Genomic DNA, 20,466 nt, shown 5'->3' with positions numbered 1-20,466 from the left:
ATATGATTTCAGTCATATTACCAGTTCAAAAGTTATTCCAGCTCTCAAGCACAATGGAAATGACTGTTATTACAAATGATTGTTCATCTGTAGTTCTTCAGCTACTTCCAAAGTTTTCCTGGAATAGTTTAACTGCAATCCATAAGTAATCGGTTAGCAATCGATTTATAAGTAAAATGTGTCGCAGCACAATTTAGTATCTGCAGTTGCAGGCAATCACTTGAGTGCTTTCAAAATGCCTAGCAGAATGTCCTAGTGGCATTTTTAATCCTGCCCGAGTATTGAGTGCCCAGAAAAAAGCCAAGCAAATGAAAGAATTTAAGCAAACAGAATTACAGCTTAATTGACTACAAACCAAAACTTCCCCTACAATGTAAAACACTGGAATTTAAGAATGCTTTTTCTCTGAGCCTGACAAGTCATGAACTGATTTATGCAAGGCTATTGGAAGTTGTTTGCTAGAGATTTTTAAGACAATCCTATCTACAGCATCATATTTCAATGTCCTGTAAGCACTTTTTACATTAAAAAGAAATAAAACAAAAAAAAAAAACTGGTGAAGACACAGATTTATTTTTTTTTAAATTAGGAGGAAGGGCTAGAACACAAGCTCAGAAACCTGCAGTTAAAAAGCCCAAGACACCTAGGGAAGCTGAATTCTCCTACTAATGCCACGCAAGAAAAATCAGAACTTTTTTGTTGACTTAAAGCAGGTTTTATTGTGAGTCATGACACAAGCTGCCAAATTAAATATAGATGTTTTTAAAAATATGAATCAACGAAGCTTCTTCAAACTCAGCGGTTTCCAAACAGAATTATTACATTTATATTTAAGGTTACAAAAAGAACTTGCTCCAGAGAATTCTGCAGCAGGCAGAATCAATTTAACTGCATGTTATGAGAACACGAATACAGAAAGGGAAAGCTGAAAAATGGAGTTATAGGCAATTCACATGAAGGGCAAGCTGCTCAAAGACACTGCCTTGCAGGGCGTCCAAGAAACAAACACAGAACTGCTCTGTGCAGCAGCCAGAATCTCAGAATTATGCTACTGGGGAAGGAGGAGAATAAGGTGTTAAGGAAAAGTTAAGTTTTAGTCTGGTACAATCATCAACATCAGATTTCTTGGAATCAAGGTACAAGTTATTAAAATGCAGCACAACCTGCAGCAGAGCGAGCGCTGAGCGCAGCTGGGTTTCACCAGATACTACTGTGTGAAACCCATCGACATGAAAGCGGTACCAGTGTCAACCATCACTTGCACCCAGGATGTCAAAACGCTTCCTCCAGAAGGCAGAGCTGCTCAAGCACTTCTGCCGCATACTCGGCTTTGAATACTGTTATACAGCAGCAGTTGAAGAACAGAGTGTTTTTAAGAAGTCTGAAGTGTAATGGGGGTTTAAAATAAAAACTCGACTTTCTAGTCACAGAGAGCTAGAGCTCTCAGAGCTTGTTCTGGAGCTCCCTCTTGAGGTTAGAGACTACACTATGTTAAAGACATTGCTATATCCTCGTAACTGATTCTGCTCAAAGTGAGAGTATGTCCTTGGAAAAGAGATATTACCAAAGGCATCTCCTCGAACCTCTGTACACTACTTTGTAGAGAGAATTAGATGCTTTTGAGTTATAAGCACTGCAATCTTAAAAAGACGCTGAGAAGATAAGCACATGTTAAACACAGGAAGGTAAACTGAAGAGGCGCTTTACTTACACACCTTTGGTAGCCAGTGCAGGAGCACCACAGACAGTAAAACCTGTTACCGTGAACCACGAAATGGAACAGTACACACTGCTGATGAGAAGATAACAGTGCTGTCTATTTGTAAAGAAATTGCAACTTCACTTGATTTATTTAAGGCTGTTAACATGTCCCACTCTTTGGGTGACCTTTTAGCTACTCTAAGCATCCATCTCCTTGCTTTGTTCCATAAAACCCGATGGCGTTACTTCGTCGTCTTTGTTGCCACAAGCTGCTACCTGGGCTGACACCTCTGGGTTTTAATGTGCTGAACCAAAGTTCGGAAAACTCTTTAAACTGGTTCTGCTGAAATTTCACTTTGGAGGAAATTTTCACTTTCCACACACAGAAGCAGCTTTCAAGACAGAAATGCCGGAGAAAAGGATTTTTCCAAACTCCTGTTGAGAATTTTTTCCTCCCCCACAATAGCTAAAGGCTCAAAATCAGATGGCCAGTGAAGTCTTTGGAAGCAGTGCAAGAGCCAAAAACACAGGTCTTGCCTATGACGGTCATATTTTACTACTGCTGAGCCCCCCCACTCAGTACTTTCCTTGGTCCTTGAACAAACATCCGTGCTGGCCAGCTGAGTAATCTACGACTACCTCTGCTTCAATACTGCTGAGCCTACCAAATCTGAGGGAGCAGATTTCTATGAGAATCCGTAACTGAGAAAAGATCTTTTTCTTCTAGTCATACTTTTCCAAGGAGGCTCTCCCTGCCATCTCTTTAATAAAAAAAAAAAGATTTTTAACGCCTTTTCCAGGGTTAAAAGCTGTGAGGTCTTCCATAGACTAACAGGGATCAAAGTCACAACGTTTTAAATCTTACATCCTACGACAAGGGTTGTAGTTTTAGTAAGCTTTTCTATTTTGGGGTGGAACGGATTTCAACTTGAATGTCTCAGAACAGCAACACACAGCTTATTCAGTTGTCCTTAGTGATTAAAGTAACACTAGAGAAACACCTAAGTCTGGTGAGATGCTGGCTCCTCCCACTGCGTGCCTTGCTGTGCTTGAAAAGCGCAAGATATTTGTCTTTTCATAAATGTAGCCCTTAATTTGATTTATCAGTTCTGAAACAGACTTGCTGTTTTCAGGTGCCAGGTTACAGCCAGATAACCTTCTAAATCAGCACAAATTTTTTTATTAACCCTTTGCTAAAGTCTCCCTCCTCTACATTCTGTGAAAAAGACAAAAAGAGACAAAAAAGAACCAACAAAAAACCGTACTAGCTAGAATCAGATCTTATTCAATCAGCACAGAAGCTTGTGGAAATTGTGCACAACTCACCAGCTATACCAACTGCAAGACTAAAAAGAATAGCTTGAAACTTGGTCCTAGAAAGCGCCTTTCTACTGCCAGAGGGCATTGACTTAAAAGTTTTAATTCGCTACAACCAAAAGACACCACAATAAGCTACCAAAATTATCAAAGCAGGTTGGGAATACATATCATAGCCTACATTAGGTCCTAAGCAATTTTCTAGAAGTTAAAGAAGTTTTCTTACTTTTCATGGTGCCCTCCTCCTCTTCCTCTTCTGTGTTTATGACCATTGTACCCAACTGGGATTCCAAGGTGCCATCATGTTCTATCATTGTGTTGGCTCCATCACTCATTGTGTTGACAGCTCTTATGGTACCAGTTTCATCTCCGCTCGCTCTCACCATGGTACCGGAATCTGTTTCATCTTCTTCCTGTACAAGGATGCCGTAAATACATTTTTACTAATGGTGGAGAAGTTCCATGAAAAGTGTCTGTATTCAAGGATGCTAGGAAGTCTTACTAATTTAGTGATTTTTACAGATACACACGGAAACTAACGACATTTTATTTTATGCACTTAGTTCTCTCCCTGTTATCTCCAAGCAGGTAATGAAAAGTCTTCATACTTTTCTGCCAGCTTGATAAATAAGAGAACAGATAAATAACCAGCAAAAGCTTCTCAATGCAACTTGTACCTCATTTCTGACCTGGTGACCTGTCTGTAAGAGTAGATTACAATACTCATTCAGTCATTAGTGTTTCTATTCATGTTGCCAGTTTTAACAGTTGACCTAAAACCCCTATCTCAAGTGGTACAGTTCACTGAGGAGTCATTAGACAGCAATAGGTCTAAGCCTGGAGTGCTTGTGCCACGCTGAAGAAAAATGATCGCTGTATTTTTTAGGAGTTTGTCTTTAATATTTATGTAGTTTTACTTGCTATAAACTTCAGAAGCACTGAAGAAAAAATAACTGAATTTGCAAATCTTTAAAACGGAATTAAATTTTCAAAGTCTAGTCATTGTTTCCAGAAGAAAATTATTTATCTTTCCATATGTTAACAGGTACTAATATTATAGAAGTTTGAATTATTGCTGTCAAGGCTCAAAAGACTGACTCTGTAGGGAAACACAAGCTCCTGAAACAAATTCTGGTGGTACTATTCCTGGCAGATAGTTACGTTAGCCAGAGGCAGTAGTTTCATTAGGTAGTGTATGCTTCACTAAGTATGCATTGTGACTAGGATTTCATGAAGAACAAGGTCAAAATTTCCACAATCTATTTAGTTTCTTGGAAATTTAGACCAGGTATCCAACTACAACAAAAGAATTCACTTCCTAGTGACAGCGGAGTTTCTAGGCATCTCACCTTGGATGAGATGCTCATGTTTTGTTACAAGGATGAAGCTCAGTTCTTCGTGTGACCATGGGCTTAACTGATCTGTATTAGTGTTAGAGGGAAAACACAGGTCTAGCACCTCAAGCTGTAATACTCCCATCTCAATGTCACTGAAAGAAAGTACACGCCTCCATATTCCGGTGTTCCGTGTATTTTATCTGTTCTGTCAAGGGTGTCTATATAATTTACTTCCCGACCTCAAAACCAATAGCAAGAGGAGGAGAAAACGACATGAAATGTTAATGGAGGAAAAGTAATTTTATGTGGAGATGATTGGGTGAGAGGAAGCAATAAATTTGTTAGCTACACATCATTTAACGAAGGACTACAGCAGAAATTCCCACAGCACTTGGAAAGTGCTTGGGAACACTTTTCTGCTAGCAGACATGGAGTAGAGAAGCTTCAGGAAAACACACACACTGACAGAAACCACTCAACTCCACTACATAGACACCATCTCTCAGCAACGTGACTCCAGATCAGTCAGAAATGAAGGAGAGAGGGTAGGGACAATACTCTTAGAGTCAACATCATGGCAACATGACCAATAAAGTTACTTCCACATTGAACAAATAGGCAGTCCTAAACTGGAAAACTAGATGAACAACGTCTTCAGCATAGATACTGTGGACCATGCTATTCACATCTAACCTCTGAAAAGGACTCTGGCATACAATGCCTTTTGTTGCCCATTTCATTTATTCAGGTTGAAGCAGGCAGAGGCTCAAAAAACAGCTTTCGACATGCTTTCCATATTCACATGCTGTAATCACTGAAACAAGGAGCCCAAACTTAAATGCACAGCAATCCCCTGAACACTTGTCATGCCCTCACCTCAGGTTTCTGTCGGTTGCTCTTGTGTAGTAGAAAGTTTCTATAAGGGGGGTTCTAAAGCATAACAATAGTAAAACAACATAACAGACTTATATCATAGTGCATCACAGATGACATTATTATTTTATACTAGGAGAGCAGTCAAAGAACTGAAACTACAATGAAAAATTCTCATTACTACATAAATAGTATAATCCAACTGGGAAAATGTATCAAGCCTTTTGCATACACTACTTTGTAAGCTTATTCAATCACAGGTCTCTAGCTACACTCTAAGCTAAACAGTAAGCCATACATGCTGGCTATCCCACTCAAATATAAAGATTGAGCAGAGACCAAGCATCAGGTTAAGCAGTCAAAGTAGAAAACTCGAGAACTAAGGCAAATCCATGGGCAATTGGAAAAAATATTGCAAAACAAAAAAACCAAAGCAGCTAAGCCCTATGAAAGGAGCAAGAGTTTGGACTTTGTACACTGTTGCTATTAAATACTCACCGAATTTTCTTCATCATCTTGATCTAGTTCACGCTGTTGTGCCTCTTGACGTTTCAGCTTGATATCCATTGCTTCATTAATCAAGTCTCGCAGAATTGACACTCCTTTGGCACTTTTAACAAAGGGATGCTGAGAAGTGTTTTAAAAACAAGTAAGCACTGCATCCGAACCAAGATATAACAGTAAAACACTGTTACTGTGGCCTACTTCCAATCAAAATTAAGGTTTAACTCAATACATTACTAAAATAAAAATCCAGTAATTCTGTTTGGCACAGGAGGAAGACCTCCCACCCTCCAAACATGCTCCAAAGGCACTACTGCTGTGAGACCTCGGGCTCATTCCCCTCCCACAACTCTACTTCTTTCTTTCCTTAGCAGCTTAGCTGTCAAGAACCAATTACACAGATCATCACCATGCCTAGACCATTCTGAGTAATCACTTTCATTTAGACTCCCCTTTTTATGTTTTAAGAGGCAGTTTCTTGGCAGGGCTAGTGAGAATTTGAAAGTAAAAAAAACAACTCCAAAAGCCAAACAAACAAAAAACAACCCAGAGAAGACAAAGATAGGAAGCTGAAGTTAGACTGGTTCTTAGAGAAGAACTGAAAAGTTGAAGTTGAGTGTAAGATTTTTAAAATGAGATATTAAAAAGTAAAATCTGTAGTGAGCAGGAGCAGGAAGAAATGAAACCCACACCTCCACAGAAACGCGGCACTGCCTACCCTAGCAAGCCTTATCTAGAGCTTACATTCTTGTAAGAAAAGGCAGACCTGCAGAAGCTGTGTTGCAGTGGCACGCTGCTCCGGGCTCTTAACAAGACACTGTTTTACAAAGTCTGTAAAATTGTCTGACCAGAGCTCTGGTTTCCGGAATGTTGGAGGCGGATTGGTAGGAATCATGAAAATTGCCTGAAAGCAGAATAATATTCCAGATTTCCAAACAAAGTTTAAAACTTTCCAACAATACAACATAAACATACACAAACATACACTGGTACTAAAGAACGACAGACATCTCAAGTTTGCTGCTTCTGGAGAGTTTGTGCCAGTATTATACATAAATTTGTTCAGAGCGTTCAGGTAGCAAGAAATCAGACTTTTCCCACTAGGTGCTTACACTTCTGTCTGAGCCATTATCTGCCCAAAAAGGTGTGACTCTGCCATTTTTGTGTCTTAAAAATTAGTGCTTGCATAAAAAAAAAAATCGCTTTGGGTAATCTGCTTGCCACAGCTAGTGTCACAGAAACCAGCCTTTGTTCAAGAAGGGAGATGGGCTAGCGCTTACTTGGGGTGTCCAGGGGTGGGACAGCCATTCTGAACCTGGTGATAAGGAAAAGGAAGCAAAAGCAACCAGATTTAGAAGAGATGGAAATCTTAGAAACGACCAGGCAGGAGGGACTGGAGGAAGAGGCGGCCCCGGGGCGTAGCTGGAGAATGGCACAAGAGCAGGGGGGCGGCAGTGGCCCCATCCCCAGCCTCCCCCCGTTAGCGCTCTGCCCCAGCGTCTGCTGGCTTCCCAGGGAAGCAGGGTGGGAAGTTTTCTCTGCCACCAGTGTAATAGTAACCTCAAGACCTTTATAGCTGTAAAAGACATGGCACTTTGGGACATGGTTTAGTGGGCATGGTGGTGTTGGGTTAATGGTTGGACTTGATGACCTTACAGGTTTTTTCCAACCTTAATGATTCTGCGATTCTGTGAATACAGCTGAAAATATGTTTCTTCACACTAAACACAGGAAGCTTCAGCTATGTCTTAACAGAAGAGGATCGTGATTTTCCCTTCCCATGCAGATTCTCCTTCTCAAAGACCTGTTTTTCACTTAATCAACAGTACAAAGAACTGACAGAAAACAAATAATTTACTCTGAATTAAAAGCAAGATGGCATGTTGATATGTTATTCAGCCAGCTATAATAGCAAATCCTTTCCATACAGCAATACATTTTAAAAGGCCACAGTCCTTACCCTCATAGGATGAATATCTGCATATGGCGGTTTGCCTTCAGCCATTTCTATTGCAGTGATTCCCAGAGACCAGATGTCTGCAACACAATTATACCCAATTTCTTGAATCACTTCTGGAGCCATCCAAAATGGGGTCCCTATAACTGTGTTCCGCTTTGCCATGGTGTCCTGAGAAGAGCAGCAGGATAAAGATCCAGACAATGGCAATTGTATTAGCTACAAACATTCATTAATGAATTATCACCCTAATTATCTTCCACTTGCGCACACGCACATTATTAGATTCAGCAAGACTGGGATATGAAGGGCTGCAAAGAGGAATTGAAATGTGCTTACAGAAGTTACAAATATACTGAAGAAAACAGCAAATGCTATTGCAAACCATTACTTAGGTATAGCAGCTTCCACAGAGGAAGCTCTGCTCTAATTTCTTGCTGGTTTAGCATCTCATTATGTTGATGTAAAGTGCTAAAATCCCATTTAGAACAACTTCTCAAAGTCTTCACAAGCACGTCACACTCTCATGCAGGTTAAAAAGATAAACGGAAGTATACACAACTATCTTGGTTTTACTTACTGTAAGTTGTCCTGCCACTCCAAAATCTGCAAGTTTAGCATGTCCCTCTGTATTTAGCAATATATTTCCAGCTTTGATGTCCCTGTGTATTTTCCTCATAAAATGCAGGTACTCTAGTCCTTTCAGTGTTGATTGCACTATTGTAGCAATTTCCTCTTCTGTGAGCTAAAGAAAAGAAGAGTTACTGCCAACCTATCAGTTGCTGAGATGTAACACTATTGTGTTTGAGTCTATGTTTTCCTGAGATTCACTAATTACCATTTAATTGCCTTCACTAAAGGTTGCTGTACTAATGGGAAATTAATTAGCGACTTATGTCATTATGTAGTAGAATTAGATTACAACCAGCATACATATACACACGTACCGTATTTCACATACCATAACCCTTTCTCAATGAGTAATTATTATCCTGCAATAACCAAAATAAGGCAAAGTAGAGTCTTTTATTCAGAATTGGTCTGTGTTTTCAGGAAAGCCAACAAACCAAAATGTTCCACGTTATCCAGATAACCAAAACTCAACCAATGTAATCAGCTTTCTCATTTTCAGAGGAACAAAGGACCTACATCTCAAGTTATGGCCAATGGTCGTGTCAGGCATTGAACACCGTGAGAATTATGCCCAAACTCGTTCAGCTTCCTTGAGCTGCTGGACACCTGTATTTCGCATTCATATATCGAAAGGAGAAAGGACGTACAGTTTTATTTCGTAATCGAATAATATCAGACACAGATCCAGCGCCGCAGTATTCCATGACTATCCACAGGTCTGTGTTCTTAAAATAGCTGCCGTAATATTTCACCACATGAGGACTATGAAATGTGAAAAAAGGAGAAGAAAACAAAGGGTCAAATACCAGTAACTAGCATAACTGAATAAGCAAAACACGCTGCAGAGTCCCTAAGTAGGTTTTAGAAATTCAGTGTTGAAGTGCCACTGAAACACTGATCAAAAGCATTCCACAACAGTCTGAACTTGCATAGGGCTACAGCAGTCCTGCCAAGCCTCTTCCCCACAGCAGTGCTCGTCTGACCTGCCAGTAAGTCAGTTCAGGGAGCTAAACCACCTGAAAAGAAATCCTATAGAAATAAGGCGCAATTAGCCTTCAATCTGGTTTACCTCCCTGAACTGGATTACAACAAGGTCAGCACTGTGGCAAGCAAGAAGGCAGGACAAGGGAATGAGAAACAGACCAGGGCAGTCCCTGGTGAAGTTGCTGCAGAGCATTTGCAACCAAATGGAAACGTTAAATAAGGTCCAAAGTTTGCTAGAAAATAGACATCATGTTCATTAAGAGGACTGTTCCCCCACTACCACATGTACCTACTTGTTTCTACAACTTCATCCGGGATGTCTTTTAGGAATCCAGTACAACCTAAGGCTGTCTCTCACACTCAGCTATCTGGCTGCCCAAAAAGCAAACCACCTAGTAAAGTATATTGGTCAGAATAACCATCTGTCCTCTGGAAAAGGTAAAGCAGAAAACTAGCAGAAAGACTGTTTCTGATTTTGTGGGAATGGAGCTAAGGAACAAAAGTGCACTTAATCTATTCTCTGCTGAATATTTTCCAATGAAAAACTGTAAAACTAGCAAGTTAGTCACACCGCACAGTGTCCCTTAATGCTTGCACAGAAAACGTGATGCTCCACTGATTCACTCCCTCTGCTGTTCGTAACTGTAAGGTCTCATTTTCAGCCTTACAATGTTAATACTTAATTTCTTTTAAGAAAGAGACACCTAGTAATGCTTTCCAAGTTACACAGTAAGATTTTTCATGAACAGATTTTTAAAGTGACATTTTGTTGTCTGTTACCAGTCACCTTCATTTAAAGATACCGAGAGTGAACTGCAATGAAGTGACTGGGACCATAGTTTTATATTGCTAATGTAATTTATTTTAAATGGTTTTCCATGCCTGAAGTCCATCAAAGTAGTGTTTCTTAAGGCTAAATTCATAATACCAGAAGAAATTAGTATATTTTAAACTTTCAGCCTAGGACACACTTTGAGAAGAGGTCTTCTGCACCCATGAGCTCTTCATTAGCTAAGTTAGTACAACATCTTTTCACATAAGAAACATGCAAAGACAACGCAGAGAGCCCACCATCAGCCTGCAGAGCTGCCAGTTATTCTGGGGATGCTCAGATCAGCAGACAGCTTGTACCGCACTAGAACCTGCACAGGCAGAAAATGGCCAGCAAGGACAATTCTGCCACCCAAGCAGATGACAGCACGTAGACTATGCACATGCAAGAGCAGTCATGCATTAGTGTCTCTCATCCGCATGCCCCTTAAAAACAAACAAACAACCCTCTTTAACAGTTTTCTCTGTCCATACCAAAACTTGTTTAGAAGTCATTACCCCTTTGGGCATGGGAATTGCTGTTCTAGCACACAATCAAGTTACCACTGTTCAACAAGTGATGGCGCGTGGGGAGAACCGCAGTAACTGCTCACACGCTTGGCTCTTCGCTGGCAGCAAGTGCAAGGTTATTCAACTTAGCTTAATGCCGTCCTATTGCAAGCTAAATTTTTGTTGTCTTACCTTTGCTTGGATTAACACTACCCAAATGGTCAGTTAACATGACCCAGTTGATACGAGGTAACTTGATCGTACAAGTCCAGCCTTTTAAGAAACATTTAAGGCAACATCATGGCTTTTATTTGATTAAACACCAGATCATAGACAAGACTTTTCTTTGCATACTGGTAATGGGTTTTGCAGTATACATTTACCTGTCACATTGCTGCATTATGGATATTTCCTTTATAATCTCTTGCAGGTCAGACTCCACCGGAACTTGTTTAATTGCAACAACTTGACCCGTTTCTTTATGAATGGCTTTGAACACACTGCCATAGGAACTATGAAACAAAATATTAAACAAATATTGAATACAATAACATTTTAAAAATGCCAATGTTATGGTTTTGCTTTTTGCAAGTGCAGCCATCAGGTAAAAAATGAACTATCCTTCTGCTAAAAATATTTCGTATTTTAATGTAACTAATCAGAGTCCACTAGCTTCTAAACACTATAATAATACAAATAAGTCACAGCACACTGAGATGGTCAGAAAGGAGCCAACCATCATTACGCTGCCCATAGCTTTGGAAGGGCCTTTTACACTAACCCAACAAATACCATTCTCTCTTTTCCAGCACACAGTACTAGCTGAGCATCAGTAAGAACTGCAGCTCTGGTCAGAGAGGTTTGCTTGTTCTTGTCAGATATTATCTGTCTTATTTCCAGCTTCTTTACTTACAGCAGCCAGGCAGATTTACAAATCAGTTTTTTCAAACGAACTGCTTAAGAAGGCAAACATGTCACTCACATGAGTGTTCCCATGCTGCTCTGCCTTACCAAGTGTCACAATGCAACAGAAGTTCATTTCCACCTCGTGGGTCGCCCGCAGGAGGTACCAAGGATGAACTACAAAACCTCTCGAGTTCCCACAGAGCCCTATCAACTCCAGATTGGCATTTTTCAACAATGTTTTAACTCCCTACTGCTGAGCCGTAAACTACTGTTTGGATTAAAATATCTTACTCTTGGAAAACAAATTCTTTATGCTGTTACTAACCAAACACTGTCACTATGTTAGTGCATACCTTTGCAGTAATAGGATCATGACAAGAGTGAAAAATCAGAGACCACTGAACACATACCCATTATATAGATTTGTTCTTAGAGAAACGTACATTGGGCACATTGGAATAGAACACATACCCTTCTCCAAGCTTCTCCAATACATCAAATACTTCTTCAGGTTGTTTGGTTAAACTGTCCTCATCTAACTTCTTCAGCTGCCTGTGTATGTAAGAATACAGAAATTACTACATTTAATTTTACGGCAGTTTGGGCTTCGTTGAAACAGAAGAATAAATAGCACCGCTTAAACATACGCAAGGCTTAGAATGAAGTAAGTCGGTTATGAAGTAAGTTTATTTCGCCTGACCAAGAGACCAATTATTATTAGCATCCAATAGCAAAAGAGGACTGGGAATTACAGAGAACAGAATTTGATCGGGCACAGAAATCTACAGTTCCTCTTGGTGGAAACACACCTCAGGATCTATATGCTGGTGGCCAAATCCCAACACAGCACTGCAGGGTCTTGCAGCTATTGAACACATCTGCTAAAGTTCAGTATCTTGAATGGAAGGATACATACTAAGGCCATGCAAAAGGGAACTCATCTTCCCTGATACCTTTGAGTACGTGTGGAATACATTTGCTGGGGGGAAGGAGGCAATACTGATCTCACCTGTACATTTTTAACATCAGAAGTTCAGATCTTAACTTCGTGGGCCTGGACATGTACTAGGAAAATGCTACCAGGAAAAAAAAAAAAAAAAAAAAAAAAAAAAAGAAAGGAAACTGATATCTGACTCTTTCAGGATCTTAATGCTGCTTGGTCCATCCTTCTTAAATGCATTGCTAATAAGAGTCAGCTCAAATACTTCCTAGGGAAAAAAAACATGCTGTGTACTGTGATCCTTCACTTAGCCCCCCCTCGCCCCCAGTACAACTTTCAGGGAGATTCCGTACACAAAACAACAAGATCAACCACATTTGTTTCAGTCCACCTCTACCACACTGGAGAGCTTTTCACCAAGAAAACTCCTGAAACAGTTAAGGACTAATAAAAAAAAAAAGTGATGAAAACAAAGTATTTTACTGTCAAACAAACAGTATTCAATAGCCTACAAACAAGTGGTCTTTCATTTTCACATGAACTAAAAAGAAGTCTGAAACAACAACAACAACAAAAAAACACAAAAAACACCCAAACAAAAAAAACCTCCAAACTCCCCAAACCAGCTCATACAAGTTTATGAAACACAATAACTTATTAGTCTTGGAGTTTTCCGAACAGCATTTAAATTGAAACCTCCATGGTCACCTGCAACTGCAAATTACTACTGAAAGCTCTTACTGCTGCTGTTAAAGATCATGACTCCAGCCCCAGGCATGCTAATTTTGATACTAAATGTATAATTTTTTCCCCCAATTTCTTCAGAAACAGAGTGAGAAACCACTCGTTGATTGCTGACTATTATGTTTATGCACAGAAGCCATATAGGAGGAGCAGCTCACGCATGGAGTACATACAATGACTTCCTGAAGCAAAGGAAACATTATAAAGAAGCAGACTCAGGAAGTGGTGAAATACTGAAAGTAGTCGCTAGCTTCCCTGCGAAGATAAGCGTTAACCAACAGAATGTTACTTGTCCTTGTGAAAAAGGGGAGGGAGGAGGGTGTGAGAAGAGGAGAAAAGTGAAAAAAAAATATGTCTCAGTGACCACACAAGCCACCATTTCCAAGGAGCCCAAAAAGTGGCGATGCAAAAGTCAGATCCTTCTTGCTGAAGTTAAGATGAGGCCTAAATCCTACTAAAAAAAAAAAAGGCTTTTCACACACCCAAGCACAATAACCAGACAACTACTGCACTTCCATTAAAATACCTCATTTCTGCTATAGTCCAGGAGTGCAATTACTTTGTACCGTCCAGTCTGTCCAGCGCACTCGCTGCTGTCAAAGACACACTCTGCTTTTTTTATGGCGCGTTTATACAGCACGGGTAGAACAGCAACACAAAACCAATCTCGCCTGAGTTGTTTTTCAGATCTAATCTGAATCACCTTCCAGTTAAACACTGGTATAAGCAATTACAGAATAAAAACAGAGGGGTTTTTTTAATAGAAGATACATTGCTGTTTTGTTGTTTAACGAAAAAAGACTGTCACTGAAGACCAGAGCCGGCGGCTTCCTTTGTTCGCTGCCGAAAGCGTTCCCTGGGACCCAGCTGCAAACCACTGATAGTATTTTGACAGACCGATGCTTCATTCAAACCGCTGCTGATCGCCGAACCACTCCCTCCGCAGCCCTGCTCCGCAGCAGCCCGGCCTTCGGAGCTGGGTGGCTCACGGCCTCCTTCGGGCTCGCCCCGAAAGCCCTCGATGAGCCGGGCCCGCACCTGGCCGGCGGGGCTGGGCCCAGCGCGGGGCTGAGGGAAGGCGGGCAGTGCCCGTGCTGGGCCGGGGCGGGCCACGGCACCGGCAGGCGGACAGACCTGTCCAACACTCAGCCAAAGAGAGACGAGAGGGAAGAGTAAGTTCCCGGGGGCTCCTGTCATCGCGCTGAGGGGTCAACACACCCCACGTTACCCGGTGTGAGGTTCCGCAGCCGCCGGAGCCAGCGCCTGCTCCGCAGGCTCCGGTATTTCAGTTTAAGCCGTTTTTCCACCACCTAAGCTCGGTGCTGTCACAGCACGGACCTACCGGCACTGGCCGGCTCGCCCCGGTGCGAAACGACTAAGGCCAACGGCCCCGCGGCCCCGGCGCTCCTCCAGCCGCCGCCTGCCAGCCCGGGGCGGCGTGCGCCGGGAAGGCCCCGGAGAGGCGAAGGGGCAAGGGCTCAGCGAGGCCGGCCGCCCCGCTCCCACCGGCGCCAGGCCCCGAGCTGACACCCCTCAGGCCCGGGACGCGCCGGCGATGGGAAGGCCGCGGCCCCCACACGGGCCGGACGGACCGTGGCGCCCCCGATCCCCGCGGGGATACACGACCCTGCTTACCGGCGCGGGTTCCGCAGCTGCACCGTCTCCATGGCGCTGCGGGGCGGCGGTGGGTGAGCCGGCCAGCCACTCCCTCACTCCTCCATGGCAGCCCGCCGCGCCGCGCCGCCGCTTCCGCCCGCCGCCGGAAGCCAGCGGGGAGCCCCCGCCCCCGCCGGGAGGGGCGTGGTCCGACCAGGCCCCGCCCCGCCGCCTCGGCCGAGGGGTGTGGTCTGCCCAGACCCCGGCCCCGCCCCGCCGCCCCGGCAGAGAGGGGCGTGGCCTCGCCCGGCCCGGCGCGGCGGCAGCGGCGCGATGGCGGCGTCGCCCAGCGCCAGCGCCCTGCGTCGGGCCGGCAACGAGGAGTTCCGCCGCGGGCAGTACGGGCCGGCCGCCGCGCTCTACACCCGCGCGCTGGCGCTGCTGGAGGCCGCAGGTACGGCGCGTCCCGGGCCGGGCGGGGGACGGGCGGGGGACGGGCGGGCGGGCGCGGGCTGAACCCCTCTCCCGCTTGTGTCCCGGCGCAGGGGAGGCCGCCGCCGAGGAGCGGAGCGTCCTGCTCGCCAACCGCGCCGCCTGCCACCTCAAGGACGGCGCCTGCCGCCTCTGCGTCGCCGACTGCAGCGGGTGAGCGGCGGCGGGGCCGGGAGCCGGGGTCGGCGGGGCCGGAGGGCTCGTTCACTTGCTCCCCCGCCGTGAGGTTAGGGCGGGAGGCGAGGCAGGGACGGTGACAGCCCCGGAGCAACGCCGGCCGGGCCGGGCCGCGCCGTGACCGAGGCCGGGCCGCGACAGGGCTCGGCGGCCCTGCCCGAGGCCGCCCTCCCGAACCGCCCCGGGCTCTCGCCCCTCACGGCTCTCCCCCCTCTGCCGCAGCGCCCTCGACCTGGTCCCTTTTGGGATCAAACCCCTCCTCAGGCGGGCCGCGGCCTACGAGGCCCTGGAGAGGTACCAGCTGGCCTACGTGGACTACAAGACCGTGCTGCAGGTGGACTGCTCCGTGCAGGCGGCACACGACGGCGTCAACAGGTAAGGCTACGCGGTGCTCTCGGCGGGTGGTACCGAAAGGCTTGGGAATACAGCAGCTTGGTTAGCCGCTTCTGCGAGTCTTGCTTCGTTCCTGCAAGCCGTGTCAGGAGCGAGCTGGGTCGCGAGCACACGGATGAAGCAAGCGAGGCCTCTGATGCTTCGTGCAAGGCGCAGGCCTGGCCGCGCTCCCTTTGTCTGCTAGCACCCTTAGTTCCTTTCAAGGCACTGGTGGAGGGCTGGGAATTAATTCCCTGGGACTGTTTCTGCTTTGCTCAGTGCCTATTTTAAAACAAGTAACAAACTACAGGCTCCAGTGCCCTATCCGTTTAGTCTCCCTGTGCTGGCTGGGCTTACAGGCTGCCGTAGTCCTTTTCTCTTCCTGGACCTGTCCGCTTCACTTCATCGCTTGCCAGGCTGAGGGCTGATGTGCACACCTCTTGCTTTGCTGAGCACTGACAGTTCCAGCCCTTGTCCTGTGGTATTTTTAGCCCTTCTGACATGAAGAAGCTCCTTTCATTAATGTCCTCTCTGTAGAAGGAGCTTAGTTTAGATGCATGTAAAGGGGTTAGTGGAGAGATGCTGTCCTCCATACATGAGCCAGGTTAAAAAGTGACCCTACTGGCTAGTGCATGGCCCGTCCAGCCCACAGATGGGGTGACTGCCAGCCGTCTCTTCCAGGATGACTAAAGCCCTGCTGGAGAAGGATGGGGTGAACTGGCGCCAGAAGCTCCCACCAATCCCCACAGTCCCTGTTTCTGCCCAGACGAGGTGGAGCGTTCCTTCTGCCGGAGCCCCTGGGGCAAACGCTCCTCCTGCAACTGCACAGAGGGGAGGACCAGGTGAGAGCGTGCCCTTGGGCTGGGCACAGAGCCCTGTAGCTCAGAAGGGTGATGAACAAGGCAGCTGCCACGCCTGCTTGGCGTGTCTGTAGCTGGGGCTGAATCCTAGAGAAACCTGGGCCTAGTTCTGCCACAGCCTCTTTGGTTGATTCTGGATCCTTTGATGTCTCTGTGTCTCGCCTCTGGTATGGGGATACTTGCTTTCTGAGAGGCTGTGCTGGTCTTGTCAGTTTTATAGCGTTCTTGTATTCTTTCACGCTCTTTCCAGACCAGACTGCTGCTGGCATGGAGAGAGCTCGAACTCTGAAGGAAGAAGGAAATGAACTTGTAAAGAAAGGAAACCATAAAAAAGCAGTTGAGAAGTACAGTGAGAGTTTAAAGCTCAACCAGGAATGTGCGACTTACACCAACAGGTACTACTCGGCTCTTTGCCCAGGTTCTTCTTGGCCCTTTATAAAACCCACTGTGGTATTTCTGACAGAGCTGTCTAATGTTTGATCCCAAACAAATGAATAAAACAAAAACACCCACACGTGTTTGCCCAAAGTGCAGTCTTCCCTGTAGTTTGTGTAATATTCTTTGATCAGGTACTGCAAAAAACCCGTGGAGACACTCGTCTTAGGGCTGCTAAGGGATTTCTCCCTTTAATGCTTGTCTGCCAGGACTCTTACTTTGAGTAGTGTCTGCTGCCCCATGAGCCACAAATTGCAGACTGCTGTACTTAAAGACTAAGGCAACTGCAGCAAGCAGAGCACGCTCTGGACTGGCATAGCTAGGAAAGTGCATGCTTGAAGTGCAGGTTCTTAGCTTTAGAGCAGGTTACTCTAAAAATTTTTTTTTTCAGACTGAAAAAATGTTTCCTTTTTTCCCCCCTTATAACTGAAAATACTTGAGCTCAAGAAGTAACATTATAACACATACAAGGATGAAGACTGTTTTTGGAGTCCAGCTTTGTGCTGCGCAGGGGTTGGCTGAGATTTGCTATGTATGTTGCAGCAGTAGATGCTGCTTTTAACCAAAGGGCTCTAACTGGGTGTGTTGCAGAGCTCTCTGTTACCTGACTCTGAAGCAATACAAGGAAGCAGTACAGGACTGCACAGAAGCTCTGAGGTTAGATCCTAAAAACGTTAAGGCGCTCTACAGGCGTGCTCAAGCACTTAAAGAACTGAAGGTAAGTAAGTCAGGAGTTTTTCAACAGTTTTAGGCTAGGACTGGAAGCCTGTTATTGCACGATCAGGGCAAGAGATGCCATTTAGAACTTGTTTCTGTGCTAGACAACATCTGCCATCAAATAGCTGAGACCTGTGTGGACTGGGGGGATTTTCTTTCACATCACTATTTGCTGGTTGGATCTCATGAGTTTCTCAGCACCAGGTCCTGTTTCTGGAGATGCTGGAAGCACCTATATGTTGTGTTGAGCTTTATCTTTTCGTGTCAGCTGAGAGATTCTCTAGGCAGTACTGGAAGACTTACTGGACTCAGAACTCACTTGAGTGATAGAATTGTCTTCTCAGCCCTAGTTTAAGCGTGTTTAGAACAGCTACATTGATGCCAGTGCTTAAGCAATTATACAGAGGGAGTCATGGGCTTAGTTGTGTTGTGGGGTAGTAATTCTGCAGCAAGAGCCTTATACTGCATCTTCAATATACTAACACTTGAAAAAATATTCTCCTTCTAGGATTACAAATCAAGTATTGCCGATATCAAGAGCTTGTTGAAAACTGAACCAAAGAACACAGCTGCACTGAGATTACTGCAAGAACTGAACAGAGCCTAGGTAACCAAGCAACAAGGAAAGCTTTGTTTTCCACTGCAGAAGAAAGCTTTTTCCCTTCTGATGTTGTTACAGGGACCAATCTTAATGCAGGATCGGTATTGAAATCTTTCTATCATCTTCCACTGCTGCTGAGATGTAACAGGTTCTCTGCTAGCACAATGAATGTTAAGACACACAGTCTGTATCAAACTCTATTATCTGGCTCTGAGATCATTCAAAGTTTTAATGCCCCTACCTGAGAGGCATATAGGTTAACTTCCCTGGTTTAAGTCAACTTGCCTGTAACTATTGGCCTCAGGGACTCTCTGAATGTTGGCTAAGATGCATGTGAAGTGACTGTTCTCTTTCTGAAGAGCTACAAAGAGAGGGGGGTTTTGTCCTTATTCAGGTGACAGTTCTGCTGCATTTGTGCTGCTATTACTTCAATAAGGTTGCTGCAGGAACTGCTGCAGTTGCCCTAGCACCATGTACCATACTTGTAATGGAGGCACAGTTACTTGCACAGGGCCAAGCTTGTTCCCTCTCCCCCTTGATGCCTGCTGGCCCTCAGCTGAGTTTCTGCTGCTTAGTGTGGCTGGGCAGATGTTTACAGTAGCAGCTTTTTTTTATTTGTAATTATTCTGCACATTTAAGAAAACAGCAGCAAGTTAAGCCTGCCTTGTTACTACTTTCAGATTCTGGGTGCTTGGGAATTTTACAATTGGTTTTTGTGTTGTTTTTTGGTTTGTTTTTTTAAAAACCACTTTAGCTCCTCTGTGCCTTTTGGAGCAGTTGCTATAGGATGTTACAGGGAGAAGGATATGCAGTAATATCCCAGCTGAGGTCTGGCTTACTACTTCAATGCATGTTTATACATTTTGATCTCTGCTTATCTGGTATTGATGGCACTGACTTAAAATTGTAGGTAAAGAGCTATTTGGAGTTACTCTATGAACCATTAAAAGCAGTTCTCATTAAAGCTATGTTTATTTTCACTTTAGAGCTGTGGTTTTTTACATGATGGAGAGGGACAGGGGAACCGGAACACTTAACAACTTTACTTCATACTGTCCCCCCTTTTTGTCAGAGGGCTTCAAGCATTGCTGTATAATGCCTTGCTTTGGAAGCCAGCTGTCAGACAGTGACAATACATTACCCATACACAGTGTGCAAGGCTGAGCAGAGTGCCTTAACTGGTAAGTCAAGATGCTGGACAACACTAGACCTGAGCCGATTCTTTAGAGTACAGACCAAGAGCTGGAAGCTAGGCCATATCTTTCTTTTCCACCTTACTTGCTTCTCCCACCAGCCAGGATTTCAGGTACCCCACTGAACTGAATTTCGAAAGCAGGCATCACTTTAATGGCATTAAAGACAGACAAAGATTTCTTATCTTAGCCTGATACTAAGTAGTTTTTTTGTAGGTCCCAGAGCTGTACTCCATCAGCTGTAATGGGCCAGGGCTTGAAACAACTCCTCCCTGCGGGGCAGAACTTGCTCCACTCCCACTTCTAAGAAGCACAGCAGCTCCATTGATCCTACAACAAGCACTTGCCTGAGCTTTTAGCAAGTGTGGTGGATTCCAGGGTGGGGAAGCGCAGGCCAGCAGTACACAGATAAGCAGAGGAAGGTCACAGAATACAGGAGGAAGACTGGCTTCACTTAGTTAAGAGCTATCCTTTTAAGAGCCCTGCTGTTATCTGGAGGGGCAGATACCCACACTGTTCAACTACAATTCATTACAACACCTCTAAGCAGCAGCATTCACCATCTCTTTTCCCTGTCAGCAACAGCAATGTGGTTTTCTACCTTACCTCTAAGACTCTCCCCAGCAATACTACGAGGTAGACAAGGATCAAGCACAGCAACAAGACACACAACTTCAAGCCCAGGGTCACTTCTGATCCCATCTGTCTCCCCTTCTGTTCCAGCAACAGTGCTGCTGTCCTTGCAGGATGCTTCCCAGGCATGCAAAGGTAGTGCTGTCCACATGGGCAGCTGGAGAGTGCTTGTCA

At 44.6% G+C, this 20,466-nt stretch overlaps 2 protein-coding genes across 2 annotated transcripts in view; one reads left to right on the top strand and one right to left on the bottom strand.

The window, feature by feature from the left end:
• Positions 1-14,883, bottom strand: part of STK4 (serine/threonine kinase 4) — a 48,324-nt gene extending 33,441 nt beyond the window's left edge. Inside the window, exons 1-9 of the mRNA XM_059827013.1 lie at positions 14,852-14,883; positions 12,004-12,084; positions 11,010-11,138; positions 8,970-9,084; positions 8,270-8,434; positions 7,693-7,860; positions 6,499-6,636; positions 5,727-5,855; positions 3,245-3,431 (exon numbers count right to left, since the gene is read on the bottom strand). Of these exons, the coding sequence (XP_059682996.1) occupies positions 3,245-3,431; positions 5,727-5,855; positions 6,499-6,636; positions 7,693-7,860; positions 8,270-8,434; positions 8,970-9,084; positions 11,010-11,138; positions 12,004-12,084; positions 14,852-14,883 (1,144 nt within the window). The remainder of the gene's footprint in view (positions 1-3,244; positions 3,432-5,726; positions 5,856-6,498; positions 6,637-7,692; positions 7,861-8,269; positions 8,435-8,969; positions 9,085-11,009; positions 11,139-12,003; positions 12,085-14,851) is intronic.
• Positions 14,884-15,145: 262 nt separating this feature from the next.
• Positions 15,146-19,446, top strand: TOMM34 (translocase of outer mitochondrial membrane 34). The gene is made up of 7 exons (XM_059827267.1): positions 15,146-15,266; positions 15,358-15,457; positions 15,704-15,856; positions 16,535-16,695; positions 16,964-17,108; positions 17,740-17,866; positions 18,374-19,446. The coding sequence occupies exons 1-7, from the start codon at positions 15,146-15,148 to the stop codon at positions 18,470-18,472; spliced, it is 906 nt and encodes a 301-aa protein (XP_059683250.1). The 3' UTR covers positions 18,473-19,446.
• Positions 19,447-20,466: the final 1,020 nt, after the last annotated feature.

The sequence above is a fragment of the Gavia stellata genome, chromosome 20 (assembly GCF_030936135.1).
Source record: "Gavia stellata isolate bGavSte3 chromosome 20, bGavSte3.hap2, whole genome shotgun sequence".
Taxonomy (NCBI): domain Eukaryota; kingdom Metazoa; phylum Chordata; class Aves; order Gaviiformes; family Gaviidae; genus Gavia; species Gavia stellata.
This window is presented reverse-complemented; position numbering and strand designations above follow the sequence as displayed.